This window comes from Condylura cristata, unplaced genomic scaffold (genome assembly GCF_000260355.1).
Source record: "Condylura cristata isolate star-nosed mole 26May11 unplaced genomic scaffold, ConCri1.0 scaffold00028, whole genome shotgun sequence".
Taxonomy (NCBI): Eukaryota; Metazoa; Chordata; class Mammalia; order Eulipotyphla; family Talpidae; genus Condylura; species Condylura cristata.
The window spans coordinates 21778367-21804485 of NW_004567129.1; the positions used below are offsets into that span (position 1 = coordinate 21778367).

The 26119-nt window shown below is 36.2% G+C and overlaps 1 protein-coding gene across 1 annotated transcript in view; it reads left to right on the forward strand.

Annotated features, from left to right (window-relative positions):
- The window catches only part of CDH8 (cadherin 8, type 2), a 349844-nt gene that overhangs the window by 100083 nt on the left and 223642 nt on the right, over positions 1–26119 (forward strand). The window contains exon 3 of the mRNA XM_004690505.2: positions 18941–19235. Within this exon, the coding sequence (XP_004690562.1) occupies positions 18941–19235 (295 nt within the window). The remainder of the gene's footprint in view (positions 1–18940; positions 19236–26119) is intronic.

Sequence of the window (26119 nt, forward strand, 5' to 3'; positions counted from 1 at the left end):
TGACAGAATTCAATGGTAGTAATTAGCCACTTGAAATAAAAAGTGTATAACATCTTAAATGCAACCTTTGGTGGATATTTTTTTTTCTTTCTGCCCCAGTCCCACCATTAACTCAGCACCTCTTGGACCCCAATCTCCAGTGTGTATCTCCATGTAATTGCTGTTATTTTTAATGAGATGTATGTAGGCTCACAAAATAAATAATGGGATGTACTGATTAGAAGTATGAATCCTTTAATATCTTTTCCTGTGAATGAGCATACTGCATCCTAGTGATTCTGCTTCAGAGCCAACGATTGCTCGAATGCTGGGTCATTGGTGGGCATATGCTCCATCTGTCAGGTGTCACAGAAATCTAAGGACATAACAAAGTCCTTCTACCACCTAATGGTTTTCATCTGTTTGGTGAATTCAAGAATTGACCCCTTAGAAGAAATAGCTAACAAGGACACAGATCAGGGTGTTAATTTGGAAGGTGTTACAGAGACAGAAAGCAAAACTGTTTTTTAAATAAATCAGAAGACTTTGGAAAGGAATATGAGGTATTGGAAATTAATGGGTTGCTGTCAAACATACTTGAGTTCTGGTATCTACTCTTCTTTTTGCTGTCTTGTGAAGTTAATAATCTGCCAAAGAACATTTCTCAACACATGTTCATTATGTTTCCTTCTTTCTATAATCAGAACATAGATTCTCCCCCACACCTCACCCATCTTTGTCCACTTCCAAGGAGATGCCAAAGGATTAAGGGGGAAAAGTAGAATCTTTATTACAAATAGGGGAAAATGATGTAAAAAAAACAAAACAAAACATTTTGGAGTTCAAGACAAGAACTCCATGGTTCTGCTTCTTATTAGCTTGTATAATCTGGAATAGGAACAGGTTCATTATCAGATTTCTCCTTGATAAAATGAGAATAAGAAAAGTGACCTTGGATCATGGTATTAATCAGTTCAATCAGTCACAGCACATGAAAGCTGTATGTTCAGCCTTTCTCCTTCAGTTCTTCTCTTTCCCCTTCAAGTTACCTGGCAACTTCTAAATTGACCCAGGTAAAGGTAGACTCATCTTCAAAACAATACTGTCAAGGATTTTATTTTGCTTATTTTTCTTCCTCTTGACTCCAAGGATACTTGGGAATTCAAATCATTTGTGGTTTAAACAAATACTTACTATGTATCTTGATTTTAACTGTTCTTGCCATGCATTTCTTCTAAGAACAGTAGATTGTATGAAAGACTGACCCTAGTCTAGACTTTTGTAATTCATATTGTACGATGTTTTGAAGCAAGTATAGGGTAATCCTTTTATAATTAAACAGGATGCATTCATTACTTCCTAATGAATTCAAAATGAAAAAAATAAAAATAAAAGATTATAATGTCACCTTATTTTCTTTTTCTAAACAAAACCATCAGAAGCACATTTCAAACAAGTAGAAATCATTATTTGCTTCCAAAGGGTGCCTCATGTTTGACCAAAGGTGTGTGATACTTTTGAGCTGTTCAATAATGCCTCTAAATATACATTGAGATTAACGTTTGACAGGGATTAGGAAAAAACAGTGAGCATAGTGAGTATGGTGATTTCCATAAGCTTCTTGAAGCCATAAAGTAAACACAAGCACAACAAAAATGTCCTTGCTCTCTTTATCACATTGTGTCTTGTTATTTAATCAACCTGGCCGTGTATGACAGGCATTTGACAGGGTTGCCATTCCCCGGTCTCACCTGCTTTAATTGGACAGTGTCAGTTTTCAATTAGTGCCAGGACGGCTTCTTGGACTGCCTCTGTAATCTCTCTCACATATATATTGTAATTATGTGTGTACCTCAATGTGTGAGACTATAAACATATGCTATATATTTGAATAAGAGCGCTGTCAACACGTTTTTTTAGGAATGTATTAATTATGCCTGAATAATAATGTGGATGTTAATGCAGAGCAATATTCTCTGCCCGCCTGCTTGGTATTTACATCACCAAATGCATCTCCTTCTCAGAAGAATGAATTTTAAAGTAAGGAACAATTAGTGACTGTATGGAAATTGTATATTAAGAGTGTCTTACAAATAATCCTTCTCTAGACAACTAACAGCTCTTTATTTTCAATTGTTTCTTTGCCAAAACAGGCAGAGATGTTAAACATAGGAAGTTGAATTTTAACTACAGCAACTAAAGATGATGACATGCCTGGGTTTGAGGTTGTTTTTATTTTAAGGGTGTATAGTCCTTTTTTTTTTTTTTAAAGAAATGATTATTCATTTACCTTGGTTGTATTGTTTCATCAATCACCCAGATACTGTATGTTTATAATTTTTGAGTATGGATGCCCTTTAACTTTCACACGAGCATGCTGGGATGATGCCTGGAAAGGGTATTATTTCCACTAACTTTTAGTTCTGAGAATACACAGGGGCAGAAAGGGACTTTGTTATTCCAGGTAGCTGTGGCTCTCGGTGAGCAGAAAACGTTGGCCTGGTATTAACTCTGTAAGAACAGTGTGAATTTGCTATTCTGAGAAGAGGATGAAATGAGAAACTGTGTGTTAGACTAACAGTAGAAAAACGATAAGTTGATGATATTTGACAGTATGCTATGTGAACATATACACTAAGTGTTTTGTTTTACACTTAGTAAACTAAGTGTTTCTACATAAACTAAGTGTTTTCCTTTAAGTATTCAGGGTAAGAATGCTCAAATGATCCAAACAAATGTTTGGAACCTCAAATGGACTATTTTCTAGCAGAAACAACTTGATCCATTTATTAAAAGTTGCCTCTTCTATTGTTGAATATAAAAATGACTTAAAATACTTTAGGATTAAAAGCAATCATATAAAATTATCACTTCCTGTTCTTTTAAGCCAATGATTCTCCATGCCTGCAACAACAGATTTGCTTCATCCTGGAACTTTTTAGAAATATAGTTACTTGGTCACTGTTAGGTAGAATCCAGAAATCTGTGCTTTTACTCAAGATTGGAGTTGAATTTCACATTTGTAAATCCTTCCTCTAATTGAAATAATATGAGTTTGAATTTCTCTTGTCTGGTTAGTAATAGAACTCACAACTTAGGTTTTAGGTTGTTGACTCTATAATTTATTCCAGATCACCTGCCTATATTTGCAGTATTAAGTTATTTTAGTTTTTTAAAATAAAAAAAACCTTATTAAGGCCCTCCCTGGTGGTGCAGCAGGTTAAAGCACAGCACTAAGAAGCTAAAGCCACTTCCACATGAGTTCGATTCCCGCCTGCCCCCGGAGGAGATCCACATGCCGAGGCAGACCTCTCCTGACCTGCCCGCTGCTCCCCTCAGCAGTGTACTTCGTCGATCTGCCTGTTCTGCTCCCCACTCTGTCTCTGGTGAATCCTCTCACCCTCCACATCTCTGGCCTGTACCCCAGTTCTGTATGAATAAATAAATAAATCTTTAAAAAAAAACCTTATTAGGACATAACTGGATTAAATTTAGATAAATTGCTGTCAGTTTTTGGTCACATGACAACTTCATACTATTAAAATGTTTTGCAGACTCCACAAAGCTTTAGTTTGTGTGAATCATATATTTGTTGTTAGAAATTCAAATTGAGAAAATATAAAGGTTTACTTACCATTTAAAAAGAAAATAACAAACATGTATGTAAATAGAATAGAAATGACTACTTTTTAAACTAATGATAAATCTGTACATTAAAAAATTTCAATTTTTGGTTTAATTGAAGGTTGCTGGATTTTCCTAGTTACTTCTCATCCACTTGGTTGCAATCCACTTCACTGAAGTATATGAAGAAAATACCAACTCAGAACTGAACCATTGGAAAATCATGGATATTTTTATTAATTTTACAGATAATTGCAATTATTTTTCTTAGTGACCTCTTGAAAATCGCCACAAATGACAGTTTCTTAAAGGTCAGCTCCAGTGTGAGATCTGAAGCTAAATCAGTAAATTTTTATGCTCGACTACATGAATCCATTGGTTTCACTTGCATTTTTTGTGGACCTTTTGACAGTTCCAAAATTTTTTTATAGTATGAAGTTGGGAAGTACTGTTTTACTGAGCAATGCAGACCTTTTGAATAAATGATCAAATAATTCATATCATGAAATACTATCAGGTGTCAATTACAAAAACAAGCAACTAAACATAACATCTTTAAGTATCTTATAGTTGCAAAATCAGCAAAAGCTGATTTTCCTAAATTTCTTAAATTCTAATACTTGCTAAAATGTTTAAATTATGTTCATGGGCAGCAAACTGTTGGTTATTGTTGTAGTAAAAAGCTGATTTTATTCATAGATTTTAAATATTGTGTTATATAAGTAGCATATTTTTGCTAATATATGGTGAATATAGCAGAATATTTAAATCAGAAAGTCAATTTGTGGATCCTTTATAGCTTCTGTTTTCAGTTGATGGAAAAGTGTGATTCCTTTAAACAAAGTGGCTTGTAACATAAGCAATCACATGTCATATTATTTTTTAAAGAAAGATTTATTTATTGATGTATAGAAGAGCTGGAGTGTAGGTCAGAGGTGTGAGGAATGAGATGATTCACTAGAGACAAAGTGGGGAGCAGAACAGGTAGATCTACTGAAAGAACTGGTGAGGGGAGCAGCGGGCTGGTCAGGAGAGGTCTGCTGCACTATGTGGGTGAGCTCCTTGACTGGGGATTGAACTCATGCTGCAGCGGCTGCCATTGGCTTCATAGTGCTGAGACTTAACCTCTTGCAGTACCAGGGAGGCCCCCACATGTCATATTCTTTGCACCAACAATCACATGTCAGAAGTGTTCTACGTGAACTCCCCATTCCATTACCCATAATATTACAGCTATCTGTACTCAGGACTGAAATTTAAATAAATATCCTGTCCTTCCTTTTCAAAGACTAAGTGAAGCTTTTATTTTGTTAATCCTGAGAGTGTGCCTACTGCAGGGTAGACGACACTGTGGCTCTTGCCGTGAATAGGCACTAACATGGCCCCGTTTTATGTACCATTACATTTGTACAACCAGTACAGATTTCAGCTCACAGGACAAGGTGGGGAGGCGAGTAGAGAGGGTCATTTGTGCTTTGAGAGCTGCAGCTCAGAAGCTGTTTCTTCCAGTGCTTGACTCAAGTCCTGAGAGAAGTGGTTTTTATTGAGCAGAAGAGATCTCACTAACTTGGCTGCTTTATTTCTTGCCAGAATTTTCTTGAACCTTGACAACACAAACTGACTATTTTTTAACATCGTTCTATGTGATTAAAATAACCAATGAGGGTCTTCCCTGGTGGTGCAAGAGTTTAAAGTGAAGCACTATGAAGCTATCTGCAGCCACTGCAGCACAAGTTGAATCCCCACAAAGGGAGCTGATCCACATGGTGCAGCAGATCTCTCCTGTCTCTCCGCTGCTCCCCTTTGCAATGTATTTCAGTAGATCTACCTGTTCTGCTTCTAACACCAAACACCATCCCTGGTGAATCCTCTCACCCCCAACACCTCTGACCTGTGCCCCAGTTTTTATATGCATAAATAAATAAATCCTTAAAAAATTAAATTAACCAATATACTTTAGTGGCATTTTTCCAATCTCCATAGTCTGCCCCCATTGTTCCTTACACACACACACACACGCACACACACGCAACACACATATAGGTGAAAAATTTATTCATCAAGACTGTATCTCTTTCAAAGAACCTGCAATCTTACATCCAAAGATAATTGAAAAGCAATTTTCTTCCTTATGGAATCATCCCCTAACATGCCAAAGTGAAATTTATATTTTTATTATTCAACGAAACCTCTTAGAACCTTTGTTATTCTCTTACATATCAGATAGTCTCTTACATTAATGATAAATGTTCTGAAATTTCTTCTCTCTCCTCAAACACAAAAATTGGAAGTAAATAAATAATATATTAAACAAGCAAATTTTCTTTCGTGACCTTTGTCCATGTGAACTCTTTGGCACTTTCATCCCTCTCCTTTCCATGTTGATTGCTTTCTATATTAGCAGGGCTTGAAATTGTCATCACAAATAAAACTAGCCTATATGATTAATAGGAGGGAGATTAAAGGGATCATTTAATCTATTTTTAGTGACCTCCAGGACCCCTGGAACAAACAGAACTTTCTCATAATCAGAGTGGGTGAAGAATTGTGAATCATATAGTATTATCATTTGTTATTGTGAATCCATGGAAATACTGGGAGGGAGAAGTTAGGGCACAGTAGAGCTTTCTGTCTATATATTAGAAATGGCGCTTAATCTATGTTAGGGTGGTTGTATTCATTGTTTTTGTTCTTATTTTTGGTTCTGTTGAGAAGGAATATGAAGATATGATTTGAACTGATATTTCTCATTGGGTGATTCTGGCTTGTAAAAATTGTTTCCTACATAAGCCCACCTCACCTCCCTACTTTCACTTTCTAGGTTTGCTTGATTTCTCCAAGCTTTTTCAACTGGCAAGAAAATGTTCTATCTTCCCTCCTTCTGTCTCCTGCCTACTCCCACTCCCAGAAGGTTCAGTCATTAGCTCCTCCCCACAGGGGAGCCTGGGGCCTGCACTCTGAGGTGTTAATTAGGTGCTATTGCTTTCCTGAGGTCATTAGCTGGAGGACCCTCTTTTCTGCTCTGTGCCAAAGGGATGAAGATGCTTGCCTTGACTTTAATCCTCACAAGACTCCCGCAAAGCCATCAGGGAATATGTGAGGCCCATGTTTGAAAACTCACTAAACAGGTGTAGTTTTCTGAACAGTGAAATCTTTAGTTTCACATTCTCTTAGTTCTCTTCCACTGTGTTTCATCCTGACACCAACATTAAAACCATAAAATGAGCATGAGTTTGAGAAGTCGAGAAATGTAGGTTAAATCTCTTCACTTCACTCATTACATGTGACACTGAGCAGTTGTTTAGAACACAAATCTTTAGTTTCCCTAATGTAAAATGAGCCTACCATGCGTCTCATAGGGTTGTGATAATAAATAAAAAAGAAAACGAATATCTAAATTAAGGAAAATCTTAATGCTCTGGAAGAAATAGATAAATAGCAAGTAATTAAATTTTCTGTGTGTCTGGTCTGGAATGCTGTGGTGATAATGTATTTCTTGAGAATGTATCCACAGTAATCTATTGAAAATGTAAAGTATCAATAATTATATAAAAGGCGAGACTATATCTTAATAGTCATAGGCTGTTTGAGCTAATTAATATCTGAAAAGTAATCAGCATTGTTTCATAAATTAAGAAAGATAGTTAAGAAACATACAAGTTCACTAAGTACCTAATATGTAATCTTCACATTTCAGAAATTACATAATTGTATTGATTGAAATAGTGTTTTAGTTTTCTATTGTGATAGCAGATGATCACAAATAGAGATATTAAAAAAAAAAACATGAACATATTATTCTGTAGGTCTGAAGTGAAGCACAGATATGATTGGGCTTTGTTTCTTTCTGGAGCCTCTAGAGAGAGAATCAGATTTTTTACCTTTCCAGTCTCTGGTACACACCCACATTTCTTGATCCATGACCCCATTCTCACATCTTCAAAGTCATCAAGCTTGAGTCGGCCTGACCATAATTCTGTGTCTTGTCTCCTTGCTACCATAGACAGCAAGGGTTCTTATCTTAGACTGGACTCATCTGGATAATCCAGAAAAATCCTCCCACCTCAGTGTATTTAACATAGTCACATCTGTGAAATCCCTTTAGTTGGTAGGGTTCACATATTTATAAGTTCTGGGACTAAAACAGTATGTTTGAGGACGATTCTGCCTACCACACTTAGAATTATAACTTGTTAGTGGCATCATTGCAAGCTGTGATATTGTCTTGCTTACATAAGGTATTAACAGATAAATAGCTACTAGTATACTTTGAGAGGTGGCAGGGCTGCCGTAATAAAATACAAGAGGCTGGGTGGTTTACGCAACAATAATTTGCAACAATAATTCACATTCCTGGAGGTGGAGTCCTAGGTCAAGGTGTCAGCAGATTTGGTTTCTTGAAAAGTCTCTCTCCTTGCCTCGTAAATAACCCCCTTCTCAAGGCATACTCACAGGGTCTTTCCCTTATGTGTGTCTATTCTTGGTCCAAATTTCCTCTTATTAACAGGACACAAGTGATAAATAATCCATCACACCAGTGATAGATAAAGACCCATTTAGGTCAATGGAATAGGACTTTCAACATATGAAATTGTATGGGAAACAACTCAGCTCATCACAGAGGACTTAAAAGGGTTAATTTTGCTTTTCTTTGGAAACAAAATAAAATACCATCTTTACATAAATGATGATGATTATGACTTAAAGCAAATTTATAGATTTCTGACATATCTGCAGATGTGTTCTACAGTACGACAAGTCAAAGCTTCTTCAGCATTCAGGTTTTCCTTAAAATTTCGTTGTTATAGCTGCTGTTTTGTTTTTTTTTAGTCATCTTGTAGGTTGTATCAGCAGAAAAGAGGTGGACTAGAGAAGCTTTTGTAGAAACTCATAAACACAATCACAGTCATAGCTGTGCAGGTTTTATTATTAACCTCAAATTCTAATAGCTGAATGGTATATTAGGTTCCATTCCAAGTCTTCATTCTAGAAATAAGAATACTTGGGTGAGTAGGGGTTTTAAAAAATAAACAATTTTACTTACATGCTTTTCTCCAAAAACATTCTCTGATTTTTCTAAAGTAATGATGTTGATGGCTTTGTTAATAAATTTTAACAAGAGACAATGGTAGGAAACATTTAAATGGCTCATCCAAGATCATAACTAGTAGTTTCTGTTTTTTTTTTTATAATAGTTAATTGTTATATATTTTTATATATTTTTTGTGCCTTTTTCCATCTCAGTTGTAATCCCCGTGGGTTTCCCATCACCAAATCACCCATGTGCCCAGTAAAGTCTATCCTCTTCCTCTTAGTTCTCCTGTCAACACATTTATCCATTCATCAACCTATTGATTGACTCATTGAATAGCCACATTTGAAACTTGAAAAGGTGATTATACCTGTTAAATTTGAACTTGGTCAAATTTAGTCTATAGTATTGCATACATTTGAATGTAATAGTTTATAGTGTTCAAGGAGTAGGAGTGTATGACTAAATTATTATTGAACTTTTTGACCACAGGGAAAAAAGAGGTAATTTGCCAATATCTCACCCCATTCTGTGGTCCAAATTTAATTTCAAGTTTTTGTGTTTCATTTTTTCCTTCAATTTCAGTGTTCTTCCAAGTTCACGGCATTTTGATTATCCCGCAGTTCCTTTATAAATATAGAATTTCAGAGAGAATAGATGACTGTCATTTAGTTATCCAAGATGTTCTTTCCCACTGTGCTTTTGTGAGTTATTTGGATAACAAGATACATCCTGTTTAGCAAGTATTTGTGATTACCACATCAGAAATCTATCTCATATTTTCAACTCCCATTAGTACTCTGGTTAATCACATTCTTTGGACACATAAGGAACATTGACACAATGTTCTCTTAATAATTTTTCCCATAGTACAGCTGAACTCCTCACTGTAAATCGACCTTTGAAAAATATCCAGAATATCTATGTCTTGTCTGAAATATGTTTCTTTTGTTTACCTAATAACCTTGGGCATCTGTTTTAATTCCTAATCCATTACCTATTATTACATATTTATTTGGCAGGAAGTTTCTCTGAGCTCTCTTTTTCTAACAGAGATAATAGAAGTTTGTGTTTGAAGATAGTTTTGTTGAAAATTAAAAAGGCATCAGTGATTTTCATATGATAACCTATTGTGATTTATAATTAAACTTTCAGGACCATACATTCCCAGAATCATTTTTTTTTAATTGAAAAACTCTCTAGTTCTTCCACCCCACCCACTCACAATATATCCATCTGCCTGCCTATTCATTCATTGATTCATAGTATTTAATATACATTGTAACTTATATGGAAGGAAGACTTAGAATTTTATTTAACCAATCATCCCTTTATTTATTAAATCTTTTATCCTTGCATTCAACAACAGAACCATCTGTCACCCTCTCTTAATTGTGATATCAGCCAATTTACCCATCTATCCATCCATCTATTCACATAAATTTATTTTTAGAAATTGTTCTACTATTACTATTCTCCACATGTTTTCCCATATAAGCATATCTTCAATGACCCAATGCATTGACCCCTACATCTGGGTGTACAGTTATGAGTAAGAACAAGCCAAATAATGTATTTTTTATTGACTAAACCTCTATCAAACTGAAAAAAGAAATAAATTTCCAGACACACCTACTATCACTACTTATGTAATAAGTGGATAATTTGCAAATATGTCATTATTTGGTGTGTTGCCCAATGTAAGACTTAAAGTCATATTGTATCCATATTGACTTAAATTTAAAAAATGACGTTCTTATTTTTTACAGCCAGTCAGTGTTGTATCCTGAATTTTGAACGGTAATGTGTTGTAAGAGTACATTTCTTGAAAAACATTTCCACGTTTGATACAACCCGTTATTGTCATTTCAAAATTCAACCTTCACAAGAACCGAACGACATGCTTTATTTGAACGATTCTATTCCTAGATCATGCCATGTCTTTATTATTTGTTGTCACATTCTTAGGTATTTCAAAACCCTAAAGGAAGGATTATTAAAACTTGGTATTAAAAGATCTTACAATAAAACTGAATTCTAGGGAGCTAAGTAAATAAAATTCCTTGGTATTTTATAGTGTGATCCAATCTAGTTCTTTTTCTAATAGTGCTCTTTTTAGGTTCCACTTCTGAGCTACAATTTCAGAAATGTCTGGTTGCCTAACCCCATAAAATTTGTTATGTCAGCTAGATTATTAATCAATGTATTTAAGAAAATATGTTTCCAATAGAAGGAAGACCATTGCCTATTTTTCTATGATTGGCTTGATTATGTGTTGGAGCATCATCTGAGCTGAAAGATAAAGAAACAAATCTAAGAATATAAAATTTAAGCCTCATTAGACCACTTTGAAGACTATTTTTGAAGATGAGCATGTAAACTTATTTGTCTCTGTTAAAATTATAGAGTTAATCCACCTAATTCTCCTTTCTCTAAATACTATCAACCTGATTTCATGTGTGTGTGTATGTGTTTACATAAACAGAAATCTTCTTATTGAGATATTTAAAATTTGATCTATCTATTTATATTATCTAAGTTAAAATGTTAACTTAAAAAATATACTTGGTTGCTTTCTTTATTGGAATCTGGCTAACAGAGATAGGTTTGCTATGGAGCTGATAAATCATGTTTCTTAACATGTAAATATGTGGTCCAGAGTGAAGAGAATAACAAATTTCCCAAGGTCATGGATGTTTACTTGGGAAAACAGTCTCTTGGGAAACAGCTCAGCTTCGCATTCCTATTAACTTTACTTACTGCCTTTCCATTTCAATGTCTATTGTTCTTCAAACTCTTGTAGAATGAATTGGGTCACAAAATGTGCCTGTATTATATGATTTCATACCAATGGTTTCTAAAGGCATATACAAAAATCTCTGTTGCCATTCAGGGACAACTCAAGAAGACGTTTCTCGGTTCTTTCTTTCCCAACCATTGAAATGGGTAGTCCCTACAACTAAGAAAACACTCTGGAAAGTCCCTTGGGACCTCCCTGTTGGTGCACTGGTTAAAGTGCTGTACTAAGAAGCTACCTGCAGGCATTGCAGTACAAGTTTGATCTCCAGCCAGGGAGGTGATCCACGTGGTGCAACAGACCTCTTCTGACCCACTCACTGTTTCCCTCAGCAGTGTATTTCAATGAATCTTCTAACCCCCCCACACACACCTCTGGTCTGTACCCCATTTCTTGTATGCATAAATGAATGAATGAATGAATGAATGAACAAACAAATAAATAACTTTTTTTTCTTTAAGTTTGTTCCTGGACAGATCAAACAGGAAAAAAAGGAAAAAAAAAACAAAACAGAAAATTTCAGTAAGCCTTTACTATATGCTAACAATGCTCGTGGATAATGTCAAATAATCCATAGAGGTGCACAGTCATTGTGGTACTTAGCCTTTAAAAGAATAGCCTCAGCAGTGCATTCCATTTTCTGACTGTGCTTTCAGATCCCTGCAGCCCCAAACAGCAGTTCTCTCAGTCTTGCTTCCAGTTTTCTATTTCTCTGGGCAACAGTCCCCATGGCCAGGTCAATCTGTTCAATGCACACACTAGCAGCTGACACAGAATGCAAAGAGTATGTGTCTGAGATATCTGATGCACTGAATTTGCCTCCTGTAAAACACTAGAAAAAAAAATTTTTTTTGTAAAGCAGACGTTATATTTAATGTGGAATGCTGTTTTTTTTTTTTAATATGTATTTTTTAAAATATTTACTTGTGCATACAGAACTGAGGTACAGGCCAAAGGGGCAGAGACAGTGAGAGGCTTCACCAGAGACAGAGTGGGGAGCAGAACAGGCAGATCGTCGAAGTACACTGCTGAGGGGAGTAGCGGGCAGATCAGGAGAGGTCTGTCGCGCCTTGTGGATCACCTCCGGGGGACGCAGGGATCGAACCCATGCTGAAGTGGCTTTTGCTTCTTAATGCAGTGCTTTAACCCGGTGCGCCACCAGGGAGGGCCCGGAATGCTATTATTTTTAAAACAAAGAACTGTTTCCTTTTTAGCCTTTCACCTCTTAAGAAAAAATTAAAGCTAATTTAGTTTATATACAAATTTCCTTGATAATTGTTAGTCCACTGAATTATTTCTTAGACTGTGTGATCACAACACAATCCCTACCTGATCTACTAAATGTTGAGGTTATTTTCATGTCTTTTGTTTAACTTTAGTTTTGTGATGAAATTTGTTCCTGCAACTTGTTGAGGATGGAGTGAGTAGATGAAGGGTACTATAATTAAAGTATTTAACATTGCTGCATATAAAGGCATCTTACAAGTTATCTAGTCCATTCTGTTACTGTCTTCTTCCCCCATCCCATCTACCACTATCCCATGATGCTTTGTTAGCTCTAGAAATCAAGCAGTGGTTCTAGTAGTAATGATGATGAAAGCAAACCCTTTCTTGAATAAACCATTCCATGTGTGGTTTGCATCCTTTGTGAAGTGTTCTATAGTTCACATGAAGGTTAAAATAAGCAGATTTAGTCCTGGCCCTCATTGGGGGTCTTGGTTTGCAGAAAGGCACTTCAGAAACTGAGATGAACTCTTATACTCTCTTGTGTTTTTTTCTTTTCCTGACCTTTTCTTCTTGAGTCTAAACAGGTGCCTAACCTAGATTGAAATCTTCCATTTTTGTCACATTAGGAATTTAGCCAAGAAATTGTGTCAAGATATCCAGCTTCATCTTTGATAATGAATGTTTGGGGTGTAAAGATCAGGTAATATAAGGATCCGTCCATTCACTAAGAGATTAGAGATTATAGCTTGTTCTTGATAGGCATGGCTCTCGATACTGAGAATTCAGTGCTAAAGTATAGCTCAGTTTGACTGCTAAGCTTTCTGTCCTCTCCAAACATGAAAAGAATCATGAAAAACAGAAGTGATAACTGATATTCATTTTGCAGGGACCCCTGTTTAACCCCATTAGGTTCCAAAATATGCTGTTACTTCCCTTAGATAATATTCCAGAGGACAAGGACACTTGAAAAGTTCTCCTATGATGGTCTTTAGGGGTAGATAGGACCTTTAAAATAAGTTCTGATATCAAAGCTTACTAATATTTAGATGGGATCTTCCCAGTTGTTCACTGACACCCATTTCTCATCACTCACTCTCTGGCATTTCTGTTAACATAGACCTCAGAAGACACAGCATTTACTAGGTTCTGTTATCCTAGAAGTATGCTGTGTCTTATGAGATCCCAGCAGCCACAAGAGAGATAGGAGTGGTATTGAAGTATGGTATGGAGTGAGGAACGTTTGTTCTGAGACTGGTGATGCTTGGCTATCAGTTAAGTGTCTTCTCTTCTCCACCCAGTCCTTACCCATTATCCATCCATTCATCCACCCTCCCACCCTTCCATCAGCCCTCCAGTCGTCTGTTATGTCCTAGTTTTAATGCTGAGTGCTAAAATTGAATGTGTACTTGGGGGAATTCAAGGACTTTGCATTTAGAGTAGATGAGGCCGTAGAGCAATGGACTCAACTTCTTAAAATCCCTTTGCTCGCTTCTTTAAATTTTTGTTTTGAAAATAAAATGAGAAAATGTTTCTCTCCTTCCCTTCCTCTACATTCACATTACTCCCCAAATATATATATATATATATATTTTTTGAGATTCCAACACCTTTTTTGAGATTCAGACACCTGACTAGTCATTGGGAATACGAAGAAGTATGAAAATGCAAATGCTTCTTCCCATGACTTTAAACTGATATTTTAATTAGGGGGTATTATGCAAACATATGGAAGATGGCAAGGGTATAATTATACTGATATAATTTAGCTCAATTATGCAGGAGTCCCGTTACGAGCCCTGAAATTGAAGACCTGGTGTGAAACACTGGAGTTGCTCTCTGTGCATCTGACTGTGCTTCTCCAGCCAGGCTGCTGTGAGGGGCCAGTGGGAGTACAGACACTTCAGGTTAGAGGTACATTGGATCCCACACACTGTGCTGAACTTGGGCATCAAACTTGAGGCTGCTTTGTGAATTGGTACCTAGGCGTTCTCTCTGACCTTCTTTCCCCTTGGCTTCCAAAACCTTTACTTTGAGACACACACCAACCACTGTGATGCTTCGAAACAAAACTAGTTTAGCAGACTCTTCACAGAAACCTTGTGCTTATGAATTCTTATCGCTTTTATAGTCAAATCCTAACTCTATATCTTGGTCTCGACACTTTGTTGTATTTATATACCACATCTTCCTAATTCACCCCGTTTTCCTTGGATTCCTAGATTGTTTTCTTAACTTGACCATTAAAAATGGTGCTGCAGGCCCTCCCTGGTGGTGCAACAGGTTAGGATGCAGCACTGCAAGTGAGCTGCAGCCGCTTCAGTAGGAATTCGATCCCCTGCCCCGGAAGTGACCCACATGGCGTGGCAGACTTCTCCTGACCCGCGAACTTCTCCCCTCAGCGGTGTACTTCGTCAATCTGGCTGTCCTGCTTCCCACTCTGTCTCTGGTGAAGGCTCTCACTGCTGGCTTGTACCTCAGTTCTGTATGCATAAATGTCTTTTTTTTTTTTTTTAAGTGGTGCTGCGCATAGAAGTGCATGTATTCCTTATAAATCGGTGTTTTTGCAGAATCACTGAGTCATACATAGGTTAAATCTATTTTTTAATGTGTTTAGAAATCTCTATACTATTTTCCATAGGAGTTTGAGCATAATATAGCCCTTGCCTTGCATTCTATTGTTATGTTTGACACCTCTCATCTACCTCAGTGCTCTAACCATATTATTAAATCATCTGTCAAGTCTCTCACATTGCATGCGCTCTCTCTAGTCTCTGGATCTTCATTTTGTGCCTGGCATAGTTTTTCCTCCTTTAAGATCTGAAATGTCAATGATCACTTCTGTGGGGGCTCCTTCCTGTCCCTCACACTCCCATATTGAGTTAAGTAAAATTCTTATGTGTTCTTAGAGCCTTCTACCTTTTACTTTATAACCTTTAGGGTATGCATGTGAATACAGGAAATTTAGTCTAAGACTTGTGCCATTAAGATTGTTCCTTGCTACATGCTGTGAGAAAGCTCCTTAAAAATATCTGAATCCCAGTTGTTTTGTTAGTGACATAGACAGATGATCTCTAGTTTGTCGTGAGAAGCAAATTAGAGTTTACATGTATAATATTTACCAGATAAGAAGTCATTGATCCAAGTCATAGTAATAATAGTAATAGTAATAAAAAATAATAACAACACTTCCCTTAGCATTTCTGTTACTCTGCTTTTATCTCCCACTAACATATGGGTCTTTAAGGACAGAAACCATGTCGCCTTAGTTCTAAACATCCTCTGCACACATCTAATAAATGAATGGATGAGGTCTTTTTGTACCACTGCCAGACCAAGAGCCTTAACACCCCAGGCCAATTTGCATGTGGCCCTCATCCTGCTCTAATTAGCAGAAGCAGCCCTGGGGAGAGGAGGTACACTCACACTTCCAGATGATGCAGTGTGTGAACACGTGGCACATTTGGGATATCTTTGGCACAGTAATCTACAGAGAGGGTTCTGGTGTGGGATAAATTGATAGAGGCACTCGTGCATGGAAGCGAGCTGCTTCTAATAGACTTATGTGAAGACTAAAAGAGAAAGCAGCAGCTTGTCACTGCATTCTCTGAATCTAGATCCGGAGTCATATAAACATGTGCACCCTGTAAATTTCTATTTCTCACACCAGAGTTCTTTTTTTTTGGGGGGGGGGTTTGACATCCAGCCATATGCAAGAATGTTGGGTGTTGGGTATGCATATCATAAATAATAGGATAGGCAAATGGAATATGCAAATGCAATGTTCTGTGTTTCAAGGTTTCTGCCATCCCAAGGGATTTGGATTTTACTGAGATATGCTGGAAATGAATTTTCTTGAAGAAAGAGGAAGCAACAGAGATTCCCCTGGGGCTTTTCTCCCCCCCCCTTTTTTTTTTTTCAGCATATTGTGTTGGGAACTTGTTTTCACCTAGGTTACAACTAAGTTTATTATAATGTTTTCAGATAGTTATGTATGGTTGAATATGGAGTAGATTTCAGTTACTGGACACTAAACAGGTCTACTTCCATATTCTCTGTTATTTTTTTCAAAGACATTAACTTATATTCTCTTCTGCAGGGTAGATGTTATATCCCCATATTATAGACAAAGTAACTGAAACTCAGATAACCTAATTTCTGTAGTTACACTTGGTTCTTAGTTTTGTCTTTTACTCTTTCAAAACCCCTTCCGTTTTTTCCCCTGGCATTTTTAAACACAAGCAACTATCAAAAATCAAGTTGAGTGCAATAAAATTTACTAACCAGAGACAAATGATGGACATAAGGACATATAGCATAGATAAGTTGTAACATAAATAACAGTGGTATCATTTTGAATGACAGTCTCTTTTATTTAAAAAAAAAATATTTTTCTTAGATTGTTGTAATCCACATAGTGACAATCTCTTAACGGGAAAAATGTTGTGATTGAGAGTGGCACATAGCAATACCTTCTGTGTCTCAGGAATACCTTGTATGTGAACAGAAACCTCCATGAATGATATATTATTCAAATTTCCTTTTTTTAATAAAAATGCTAATAGAAATGTTAAAATGCACATAAATTAAAATGATCATAAATTAGGATTAATATCACATTAATGAATTATAATCTCACATTCATTAAGATAAAGTGGCATTTCCATATTTGGCTCTTGTTAATAAATTTAATACAATACATGAAAAGGATACATTTTGAGATTCAATAAATATTTGATATAATCTTATGGTTTAACTCTTAAAAATATTCAAAAGTCAAGTAAAAGATCTAGATGCCTTTGGATTATTTGTTGCTGTTTATCTTTTTTTTTAAATAATCTTTTCATTTCACTTACTGAATAGCTAAATACAATTTAAATTGGCGAAGAAAGCGATAGAGCCTGTTCTGAAGTGATCCCAAGAGAACACAATGTCTTTAGAGTTTCTAGGGGTTTCTTTCTACCAGAAGTCTTTTTTTTTAAAGGGGCAGGTGTTTTAAATCTCAATGGAATACCTGGAACTGTCAATTTATTGGTATTTAGGCAAATGTGGTAAACTGAAAAATCTGTGAGTTTATGCAGTATTATAACTATTCTTTAGTGAACATTTAAATTTAAACTAAAGACATATATTCTTGATTTCTATTAGCTACTTAATAGGAGTCAACTTCATTTAAGAAAGGCACATCATGTATCAGAACATTCCAGTCTTGTTCATGAGAGCAAGCAGAGCAATTTAAATCCTGGATTTCTGTTCTACCCAGTTCCTAGGAAAAAATTTCAGGCAGACTAGGTCTTTCATACATTTTTGTTAGCATGACCTAAGATTCCTCTGAATTCCTGCTGCAAAGTTTTCATTTTTCAAATTTGTGCCATTACTGTAAAGTGTTCCCCCATATTCTGGCCTCAGGGCTTTTCTGTGTAGAAAAGGAATGCTCTTCCAGAACCAGAAGAATTGTGTGACACAATTCCACAAAAAAGAAACCCTATGCAGACATAAGGTCTCAATCCATATCAGATGAATGAGAATCGCTTTTGTTTCTGTAGAGAGAGCAGGCAGCTCTGAGTTGTGTTGTTAGGTCTATTACAGTTAATTTCATCAAACATGAGCCTTGGAGAGTTTATATATACCTTGTCACACCTTACTATTTTCAAGTTTCCTTTTTATTTTTATTTATTTATTTATTTTGCATAGAGTAACTGGGGGTAGGCCACAGGTGTGCTGGGGGTGGGTGTGAGAGGATTCACCAGAGACAGAGGGGCTGGGAGAACTCAGGCAGTAGCAGTGGTAGTGCTGAAACTTAACCCCTATGCCACCAGGGAGGCCTCTGTCATGTTTTTTTATGAAATACGCAAACCCATCACTTTTGGAAAAGTTAATATTTTATCACATACAGTGACTCACATACTCCTTAAAATGCAGACAGTGATCCATAAAAGGTAAATAAGAATAAAGACACCAGATAATTGAACTCATAAATTGAAAAGGTTATATATATCTTTGTATTTTCCTCTTGCTCTTTTCATCATTTAGGTGCATGTCAGTTTATACAGGTCAGAATATTTTTTAGAAAATCTGTTCGAACTTATTTCTATGGATTTTATTATATTTTACATAATAAGCACACACTTGCATAGACTCATGTAGATACCCTTGGCAGAAATTGATAAAGTGACAATAATTTGAAGAGGACAACTTGATACTCAAACAGTAGGTTGTTAAAAAAAATAATAATAACCTTGTAAATTGCCCCATCACTTACCATTATCACTTTTTCATTTTAGCTACACACAGACCTGGATCCTGGGAGCAAAAAAATCAAATATATCCTCTCAGGAGATGGAGCTGGGACAATCTTTCAAATAAATGACATAACAGGAGATATCCATGCTATAAAAAGACTTGACCGAGAGGAAAAGGCTGAGTATACCCTAACAGCTCAGGCTGTGGACTGGGAGACGAACAAACCTCTTGAGCCTCCTTCTGAATTTATTATAAAAGTTCAAGACATCAACGACAATGCACCAGAGTTTCTTAATGGACCCTATCATGCTACTGTGCCAGAGATGTCCATTCTGGGTATGTATGTTTCCCATCTCACAGGTATTTTAAGAGTCATCCTTAAAATAACTCCTGGCATCAGGGATAGTATGTTGTTGGGGGAAAAAAAAAGACATTTATTATCTCCGTATCTCTCATTTGCATTTCCAAATTCCCTTTTTTGGCCTCAGTTCCACAGCTCAATAGCTCTAGTCCCTCAGTAATAGGAACTGACGAAGCAGTTTTATTAAAATATCTCTTTCCACGACAGCACTTCAATAGACTGAATTTGTATTCCTCTCCTAGACTTGTAGTTCGAGTATTGTTACTGAGGCGGATTTATCAAGATTTGTTCCAACATGCCAGACTAATCCTATTGATATTTGCTTGATGTTTAATTATTTGTTTGTGTATATTCTCATGCAGATGCAGCTCAGAGAGAAATAGAAAATTGTTTAGGTCTGTAGTCAGCCAGATATTGGATTAAGTTGGTGGGGCTGGTATGGAGTGGATCAGGAAATGATAGTTACCAAAGAGACTCGTGTGTTGCAGCTATCTCTCTGAACTGAACTTTTCCCAGAAGATGGCTCTCACCGGTGAATGACGGTGTCTTCCGAACCCTTGAGGTCGCCATTACACATATACACGCAGTCTATATTTCAAAAATATGATTTGCTCCACTTCCCCCCTTTGGGGGCTTGGCTTTTCTATTCCCAAATCCTGACCCTCGTACAGGAAACCCCAGATCCTCGACTTTATGTTGTAAGAGGGCACATGTGTAGATTTCTTCCTTATTTGACAAAAGTAGTTAGCAGGATCTAACATTCAGAGTATAAGATCATGGAAATCACTCCCGTGTATGTAATATATACACTGGTGGTTTGTTTCAAATCGCATTTGAGGCAACCTAAAGGGGACATATACATTAGAAGCAGGTGAATGTGATGAGATTAATAATAATAAAAAAGAATGAATGAAAACACAGTAGAGATATAAATTGAAAGCCAGAATTAGGTAAGGCTCCTGACTGCATTAGACCTCCTCTTTCTTACCTACAGAATAGCTTTGGTAGATAGAGCAATTGCAGCAACAAATCAGAATTGATTTTAGGTCTTCACATCTCTCCCAGGTATTTCTCTTCCCAAAACTCCACTTGACTATTTCTTGGGCAAGGAAATCTGCTTTTATATATTTTTTTCTCTTATCAAAATCAAATCATTCCTCTATGGCTTGTCGAATGGTACTTCTTCTAAGGGAACATCTGTGGTATTCTAGCACAAAGCTATCTCTCTACCATCTCCAGCACCACAGAAAGAAAGCAACAATGAGCAAGTGAAACATTCTCTATATGTCTTTTAAATTCTGTCATAAAAACAGGAATCGAGAAACCCTATATAGTTTTTTCTTTCTTCCTTTTTTTTTCCCTTCTTGTTTGAGCAACTCATTTAAAGCAGAGAACTTGGCTAATTTGTCTTTTATTCTGAGTAGAATACAATAATTTTAAAGGACTCTTAGAGCCTATAATATGTACAGAAGACTTTCTCTTAATTGCTAATAAACAGTGAACAGGGAAGCTTTTATTTTTGTCTTATTATCATGATTCTACAGCATAATGGCAAGCCTATATCTATTTATTGTAAATGTGTCAGAGGCTTCCATTTCTGTATATATGAGTCATGTGTCTGATAAAAATGTTGAGAAAAAACTCCCTCCAAAACATCCGCAAGGTCAATTTCAGCTAAGGAAAGGATTTTATAGCTTTATTAATAACAATGCAATGTGTAGATGCAATTCTTTGTGTGTGTACACACTTTTCTCTAAAATATATTTCTTGGTTAGTAGGTAAAGACTAAAATAAGTAACTGACACCAACATATAAACAGCTATAAGTATATTTTTGAAAAATGCTTAGCCTGTGATATTTCTTCTCAAACCACATAGAATGTGCTGTAGTTCAAAGTATGGATTTTAAAGTTAGATCTATGCAGTTTTGATTCTATCCCTTATTATCTGTTTGACTTTGAAACTCGGCGATGTTAAATCGTTTGTTTTCCTTACTACAATGCAAAGATAATAATACCCACCTTGCTCTCATTGTGTGAGAATTGCATGATGTAATTAAAGTACGGATCTGTCATAAAGTAGAGAAGTGTTCAATAATTGGTGATGGTTGTGGGTTTTAGAATTATTTTTATTAATCTACTTCCCACCTTACCTCTAGACCTTTCCTGTGTATTGATTTTATACATTGGGTGGCTGGTTTCAGTTTGACATCAGCCTCTCTGGTTAAAGGATGCAGAGGCAGCTGCATACTTTATTGTCAAGTGTGAATTATTCCCTTCATTTCTCATGAAGGTGACTATGAGGATGAAGGTCATCTACTATCTCCTTTCTCTCCCCATTACACTGTTCTCTCTCAGCTCATGCCTTCCCTCCCTCTTTCCTTCTTTCATTTTTCTTCTTTTGCTACTGTAGAAATGCCAGCACCTGCACCATTGTATGCCCCGTGGAATGCCAACAATGACAGGGAGATTTCATTGTGCAAAAAGTGAAAAATAGAATTCTAATTGAGAAATTTCCCAATATTAAACTGCAATGAATGTGATGTTCAAGAACTGTCTGCCAGTTGACAAGCTGTCAAGACAAAACACACATATATATTTGCCCAAATGGCAGCCAAATTATTTTAGAAATATCTTACTTGGAAGCTGAAGACACAGTTCTCTTATATGATACTGTGAATTTCAGAACTTGATGAGAATTCACTTTTATGGCAGTACCACATAAAGAATGGCTTGTGAGCGTGTCTGATTTTAACTGTGGATCTCAAACTGACATTGTTGAACTTGGTTTTGTCAATGAAAATTTATTTACATTTATTGAGTTCCAGACACTTTATTGACATAACTATGGCTTATAACATTATATGGATTTCAGGTGTTCGGCATACTAATTTGACATCTATACATACTACGTTATGATTGGAATCTAATAACTACTTTTCATTCTGCACCATACTATTCACCTCTTAAATAGATATTTTTAATGCTGTTGTATAGTTAGATGATGACTATTTAACCCTGATTTATATCTACATCTGGGCTCAGGTAAAATAAAGGTTTTATTTGACTTGGAAACAGGATTTCAGATTACTTGGCTGCAAATTTGCCTCGTATTTATTCAAATAACAATAACCATTTAAGCCTTGCCTTTTCTATCTATATAGTAGGCACAATAACCATTACATAAAAAGTATATTTGTTTGGCAAAATTCAATAATTATATGGCATAACATTAGAGTTGATGCTCAGAGAATATTAATTTCTTTACAATCATTCACTTGTGAATTATATCTGTCAGTAAGAATTCAATAAAGATAGTCTTTATGCTATGAATGCTGGACCAGTAAATGGCTCAACAAACCTTAATTTTATGTTTCACAAATGCATATACTGGAATAAATACTGTTTTATTAGGAAGTAAATACTAGCTAAAGTGGGGCTAAAAGGACGAAGAAGTCAAGTGATGTTTGAGCTGGTAGGCATTACCATGGTGTGAAATATGATAATAAAAAGCACGACACAGGTTTTCTTTTTTTTTTTCTTTTTTTTTTAAGATTTATTTATTTATTCATATGGAACTGAGGTACAGGCCAGAGATGCAGAGGGTAAGAGGATTCACCAGAGACAGAGCAGGGAGCACAACAGGCTGAATGAGGAAGTCCACTGCTGAGGGGAGCAGCGGGCGGGTCAGGAGAGGTCTGCTGCGCCATGTGGTCACCTCCAGGGCAGGCGGGAATGGAACTCATGCGGAAGTGGCGTTAGCTTCTTAGTGCTGTGCTTTAACCCGCTGCGCCACCAGGGAAGGCCAACACAGTTTTTCTTAATGTTCAGAGTTCCTCTATTGATAATTAATATGTATTGAAAAATTATAACATTTCAGAAGCTGTATTAAATTCTTCCAACATTTACAATAGTCCTATAACAGTATGATATTAGCTTTCCTACTTCTTATTTTTGATCAGAAACCTGTAGAAAATAATAGCTAATCCAAAGTCAGATATTAAGTGGAGGGGATGGATTTAAATTCTGACATCTGGCTCTACCTCCCATGGGTTTAACCAATATGCTTCACTAAGCTTTGATAATATCTCCTTAGACTTGGGTTTATATGAACTCTATGACTCAGTTGCATATTTATAAGCGTTGATGTTTTTTCCAAGGTGGACTAGATCTTGAGGTCAACATATTTTGCAAAGTAAATGAAGAACTGTGCTGGAACTAGTACAAGGAGACATTTAGGTGAACTAAATGTCTTCAAGATAAGCATGTAAGAACTTTAAACATGTAAGAATAATGTATCACATACAAATTCAAATAACAGTGAAACTCATTAAGAGCAATGTGATGAATAACTTGGCTAAAGTTCTGCTAATATAAGAAGATCAAGACTGAAGAGAGTAACCGGGATTGACTATGGATTTCCTGGTGCTGAATGCAAAAGGAGAATGCACTCTTCACCACCAACAAGAAAAAATAATTGAAACATCAGAAGAAGGTCAAGAGATGGCTTTGTAAGATCTACTTTAAAAAGTCAAATCTCACTGCTTTCCAAATGCTTATAACTGAAGAGGTTATGAAAGTCAGCATACAATAAGCAAGTACACTTATTCTCCTTGAATAGCAACTCATTCAAAAGGAAAATGTTCACATTTTAAAGTATTTCAGTCTTCTTCCTTCTGAGAAACATGACTGTATGTTATTCTCATTCCCCTCTACCACAAACATTAGGGCTTTTCTTTGAAAATAGATCTTTTTATGGAAAACATCCTCTAATCATTCTTTGGATGAAGACTCATATCAACTGCATTCTACTTATTTTGTGGGCTTCATTATCTTTCATTTGGAATCAATTTAATCTTCAAGAAAAGTTGCAGGTGTAGTCCAGATAGGTTTTTCTTACACCAGTTAAGAGTAAAAGTATGTAGCTGACAGGACACCTCTACCACATGGGATTCTCAGTTAGGTTCTTCCTAGGTGGATGTTTTCTACACAAGCAGAATGCACCTCTCAAAACTAGGAAATTCCTGTGATCCTATACCACTGATGGCTGAATGCATAGGCCTCAGCCAGAGGTCTCCGCTGTAATGTGCTTTTCAGTAAAGAATCACATCTGGGACCACATGTGCATTTTACTTTCTGTCTCTTTAGCATCCTCCACTTTAAAACAGTTTGGCAGACTTCTTTTAATTTCATGACCTGTGCACTCGAAGGCTTAAAGTTTTGTAGAAAATTAGTTAGACTTTGATATTTTCTTGAGACTAAATTTGAAATAAGTGTTTATTTTGGACCTCCCTTGTAGCATAGGGGTTAAGGCTTTGCTCTCTCACTGCCACAACATGAGTTCAATCCCCAGTCAAGGAGCTGACCCACATGGTGCAGCAGATCTCTCCTGTCTCACCCGCTGTTCCCCTCAGCAGTGTATTTCAGTAGATCTGTCTGTTCTGCTCCCCACTTTGTCTCTGGTACACACTCTCAATCCCCACACCTCAGGCCTACACCCCAGTACTTTTAAGCAAACTTTTATTTTTTTAAATGTTTTTTGGCAATGTTATCACAGACAATACCTTGTTGATTTGTGTCAGGTAACACAGATTTCGATTTATTCCCAATTAGTTGCAGTAATAGTTGATCATCTTATTAAAGTGGTGTCTACCATATATGTCCATTGTAAAGTCATTCTGTTTTTCTCTGTTTGTACTCAAATACTTTGTGGGTTGATACTCTGAGCTTAAATATCTGAGAAAATATCTGGTTGCTCATCAGACTACTAACCCAAAATTATAACTGCTATTGAAGTTTCTTGACTGAATTGATTAATACCATATTAGCTGCCAAATGATAATTGTATTAAGTCCGTCATCCTCTCTACATTTATTGCTTGTCCTTAGCCCATTAAGGAAGGCATTTCTCTTCTTCCTATTGATTTGCTCATGTAATGGTTGTCATCAGTTTGGATCTCTCGATTTCTTTTTTTATTTAGTGTGCTATAACATACTGTTATTATTTTGATGCCATACTAATATTTACTAATACTATATCATATTTGGCTACAACGTGCCATTAAAGCTGATTCTGTGCCCTTTTGACATGCCTCTGTCATTCTCTGGGTACATTCTTATGTCTCACTCAACAAGGTATTCTAGGCTAATATTATACTTTCCCTTTTTATACAAAGAGAGATGGTTGAATAAGAATGGTTTTCAGTACCAAATTTTGCCTCTGTTGCTATTCTCAGATCTTCTCAGTGAACAGGAAAGAACTAAGCAAAGTAGAGAAGCATGTGTATGTACAGACACTAACACACTCACACAAACACACATTTATTTACTTGTACTACACTCAATGGTGCCCACCCACCCACCCCGATTTTGTACACCTAGAACTTTGGATTCAACTGTATTTGGAAATAGGGTCTTTACATAAGGAATCAGTTACATTGAGGTCTCCACTTATACAGAAGCAGAGTTGTAATTGTGCGTCAGAACCAAGCAATGGCAAGACCTGTGAGTTAATATTAGGGGCAAGAAAACATGTTGCAGAAGAATTGTCCCACAACACCTTGATTTTAGATTCCAGAACTATGAGGGAATATTTTTAGCTCTCCAATTTGTGATCATTTGTTACAGCAACCCTAGGAAGCTAATACATATTCTACCTATTAAAAACTACCATAAGTACCCCTAATTCTAAAGCAACACCACAGAGTTCATTCTAATTTTCTCTCTTTCTCTAACAGCAAGAAACCTGAATTTCTTTATCTTCAGTATCACAGAGTTCATTCTAATTTTCTCTATTTCTCTAACAGCGAGAAACCTGAATTTCTTTATCTTCAGTATATTTGTTATTTGGATCACCTTCACT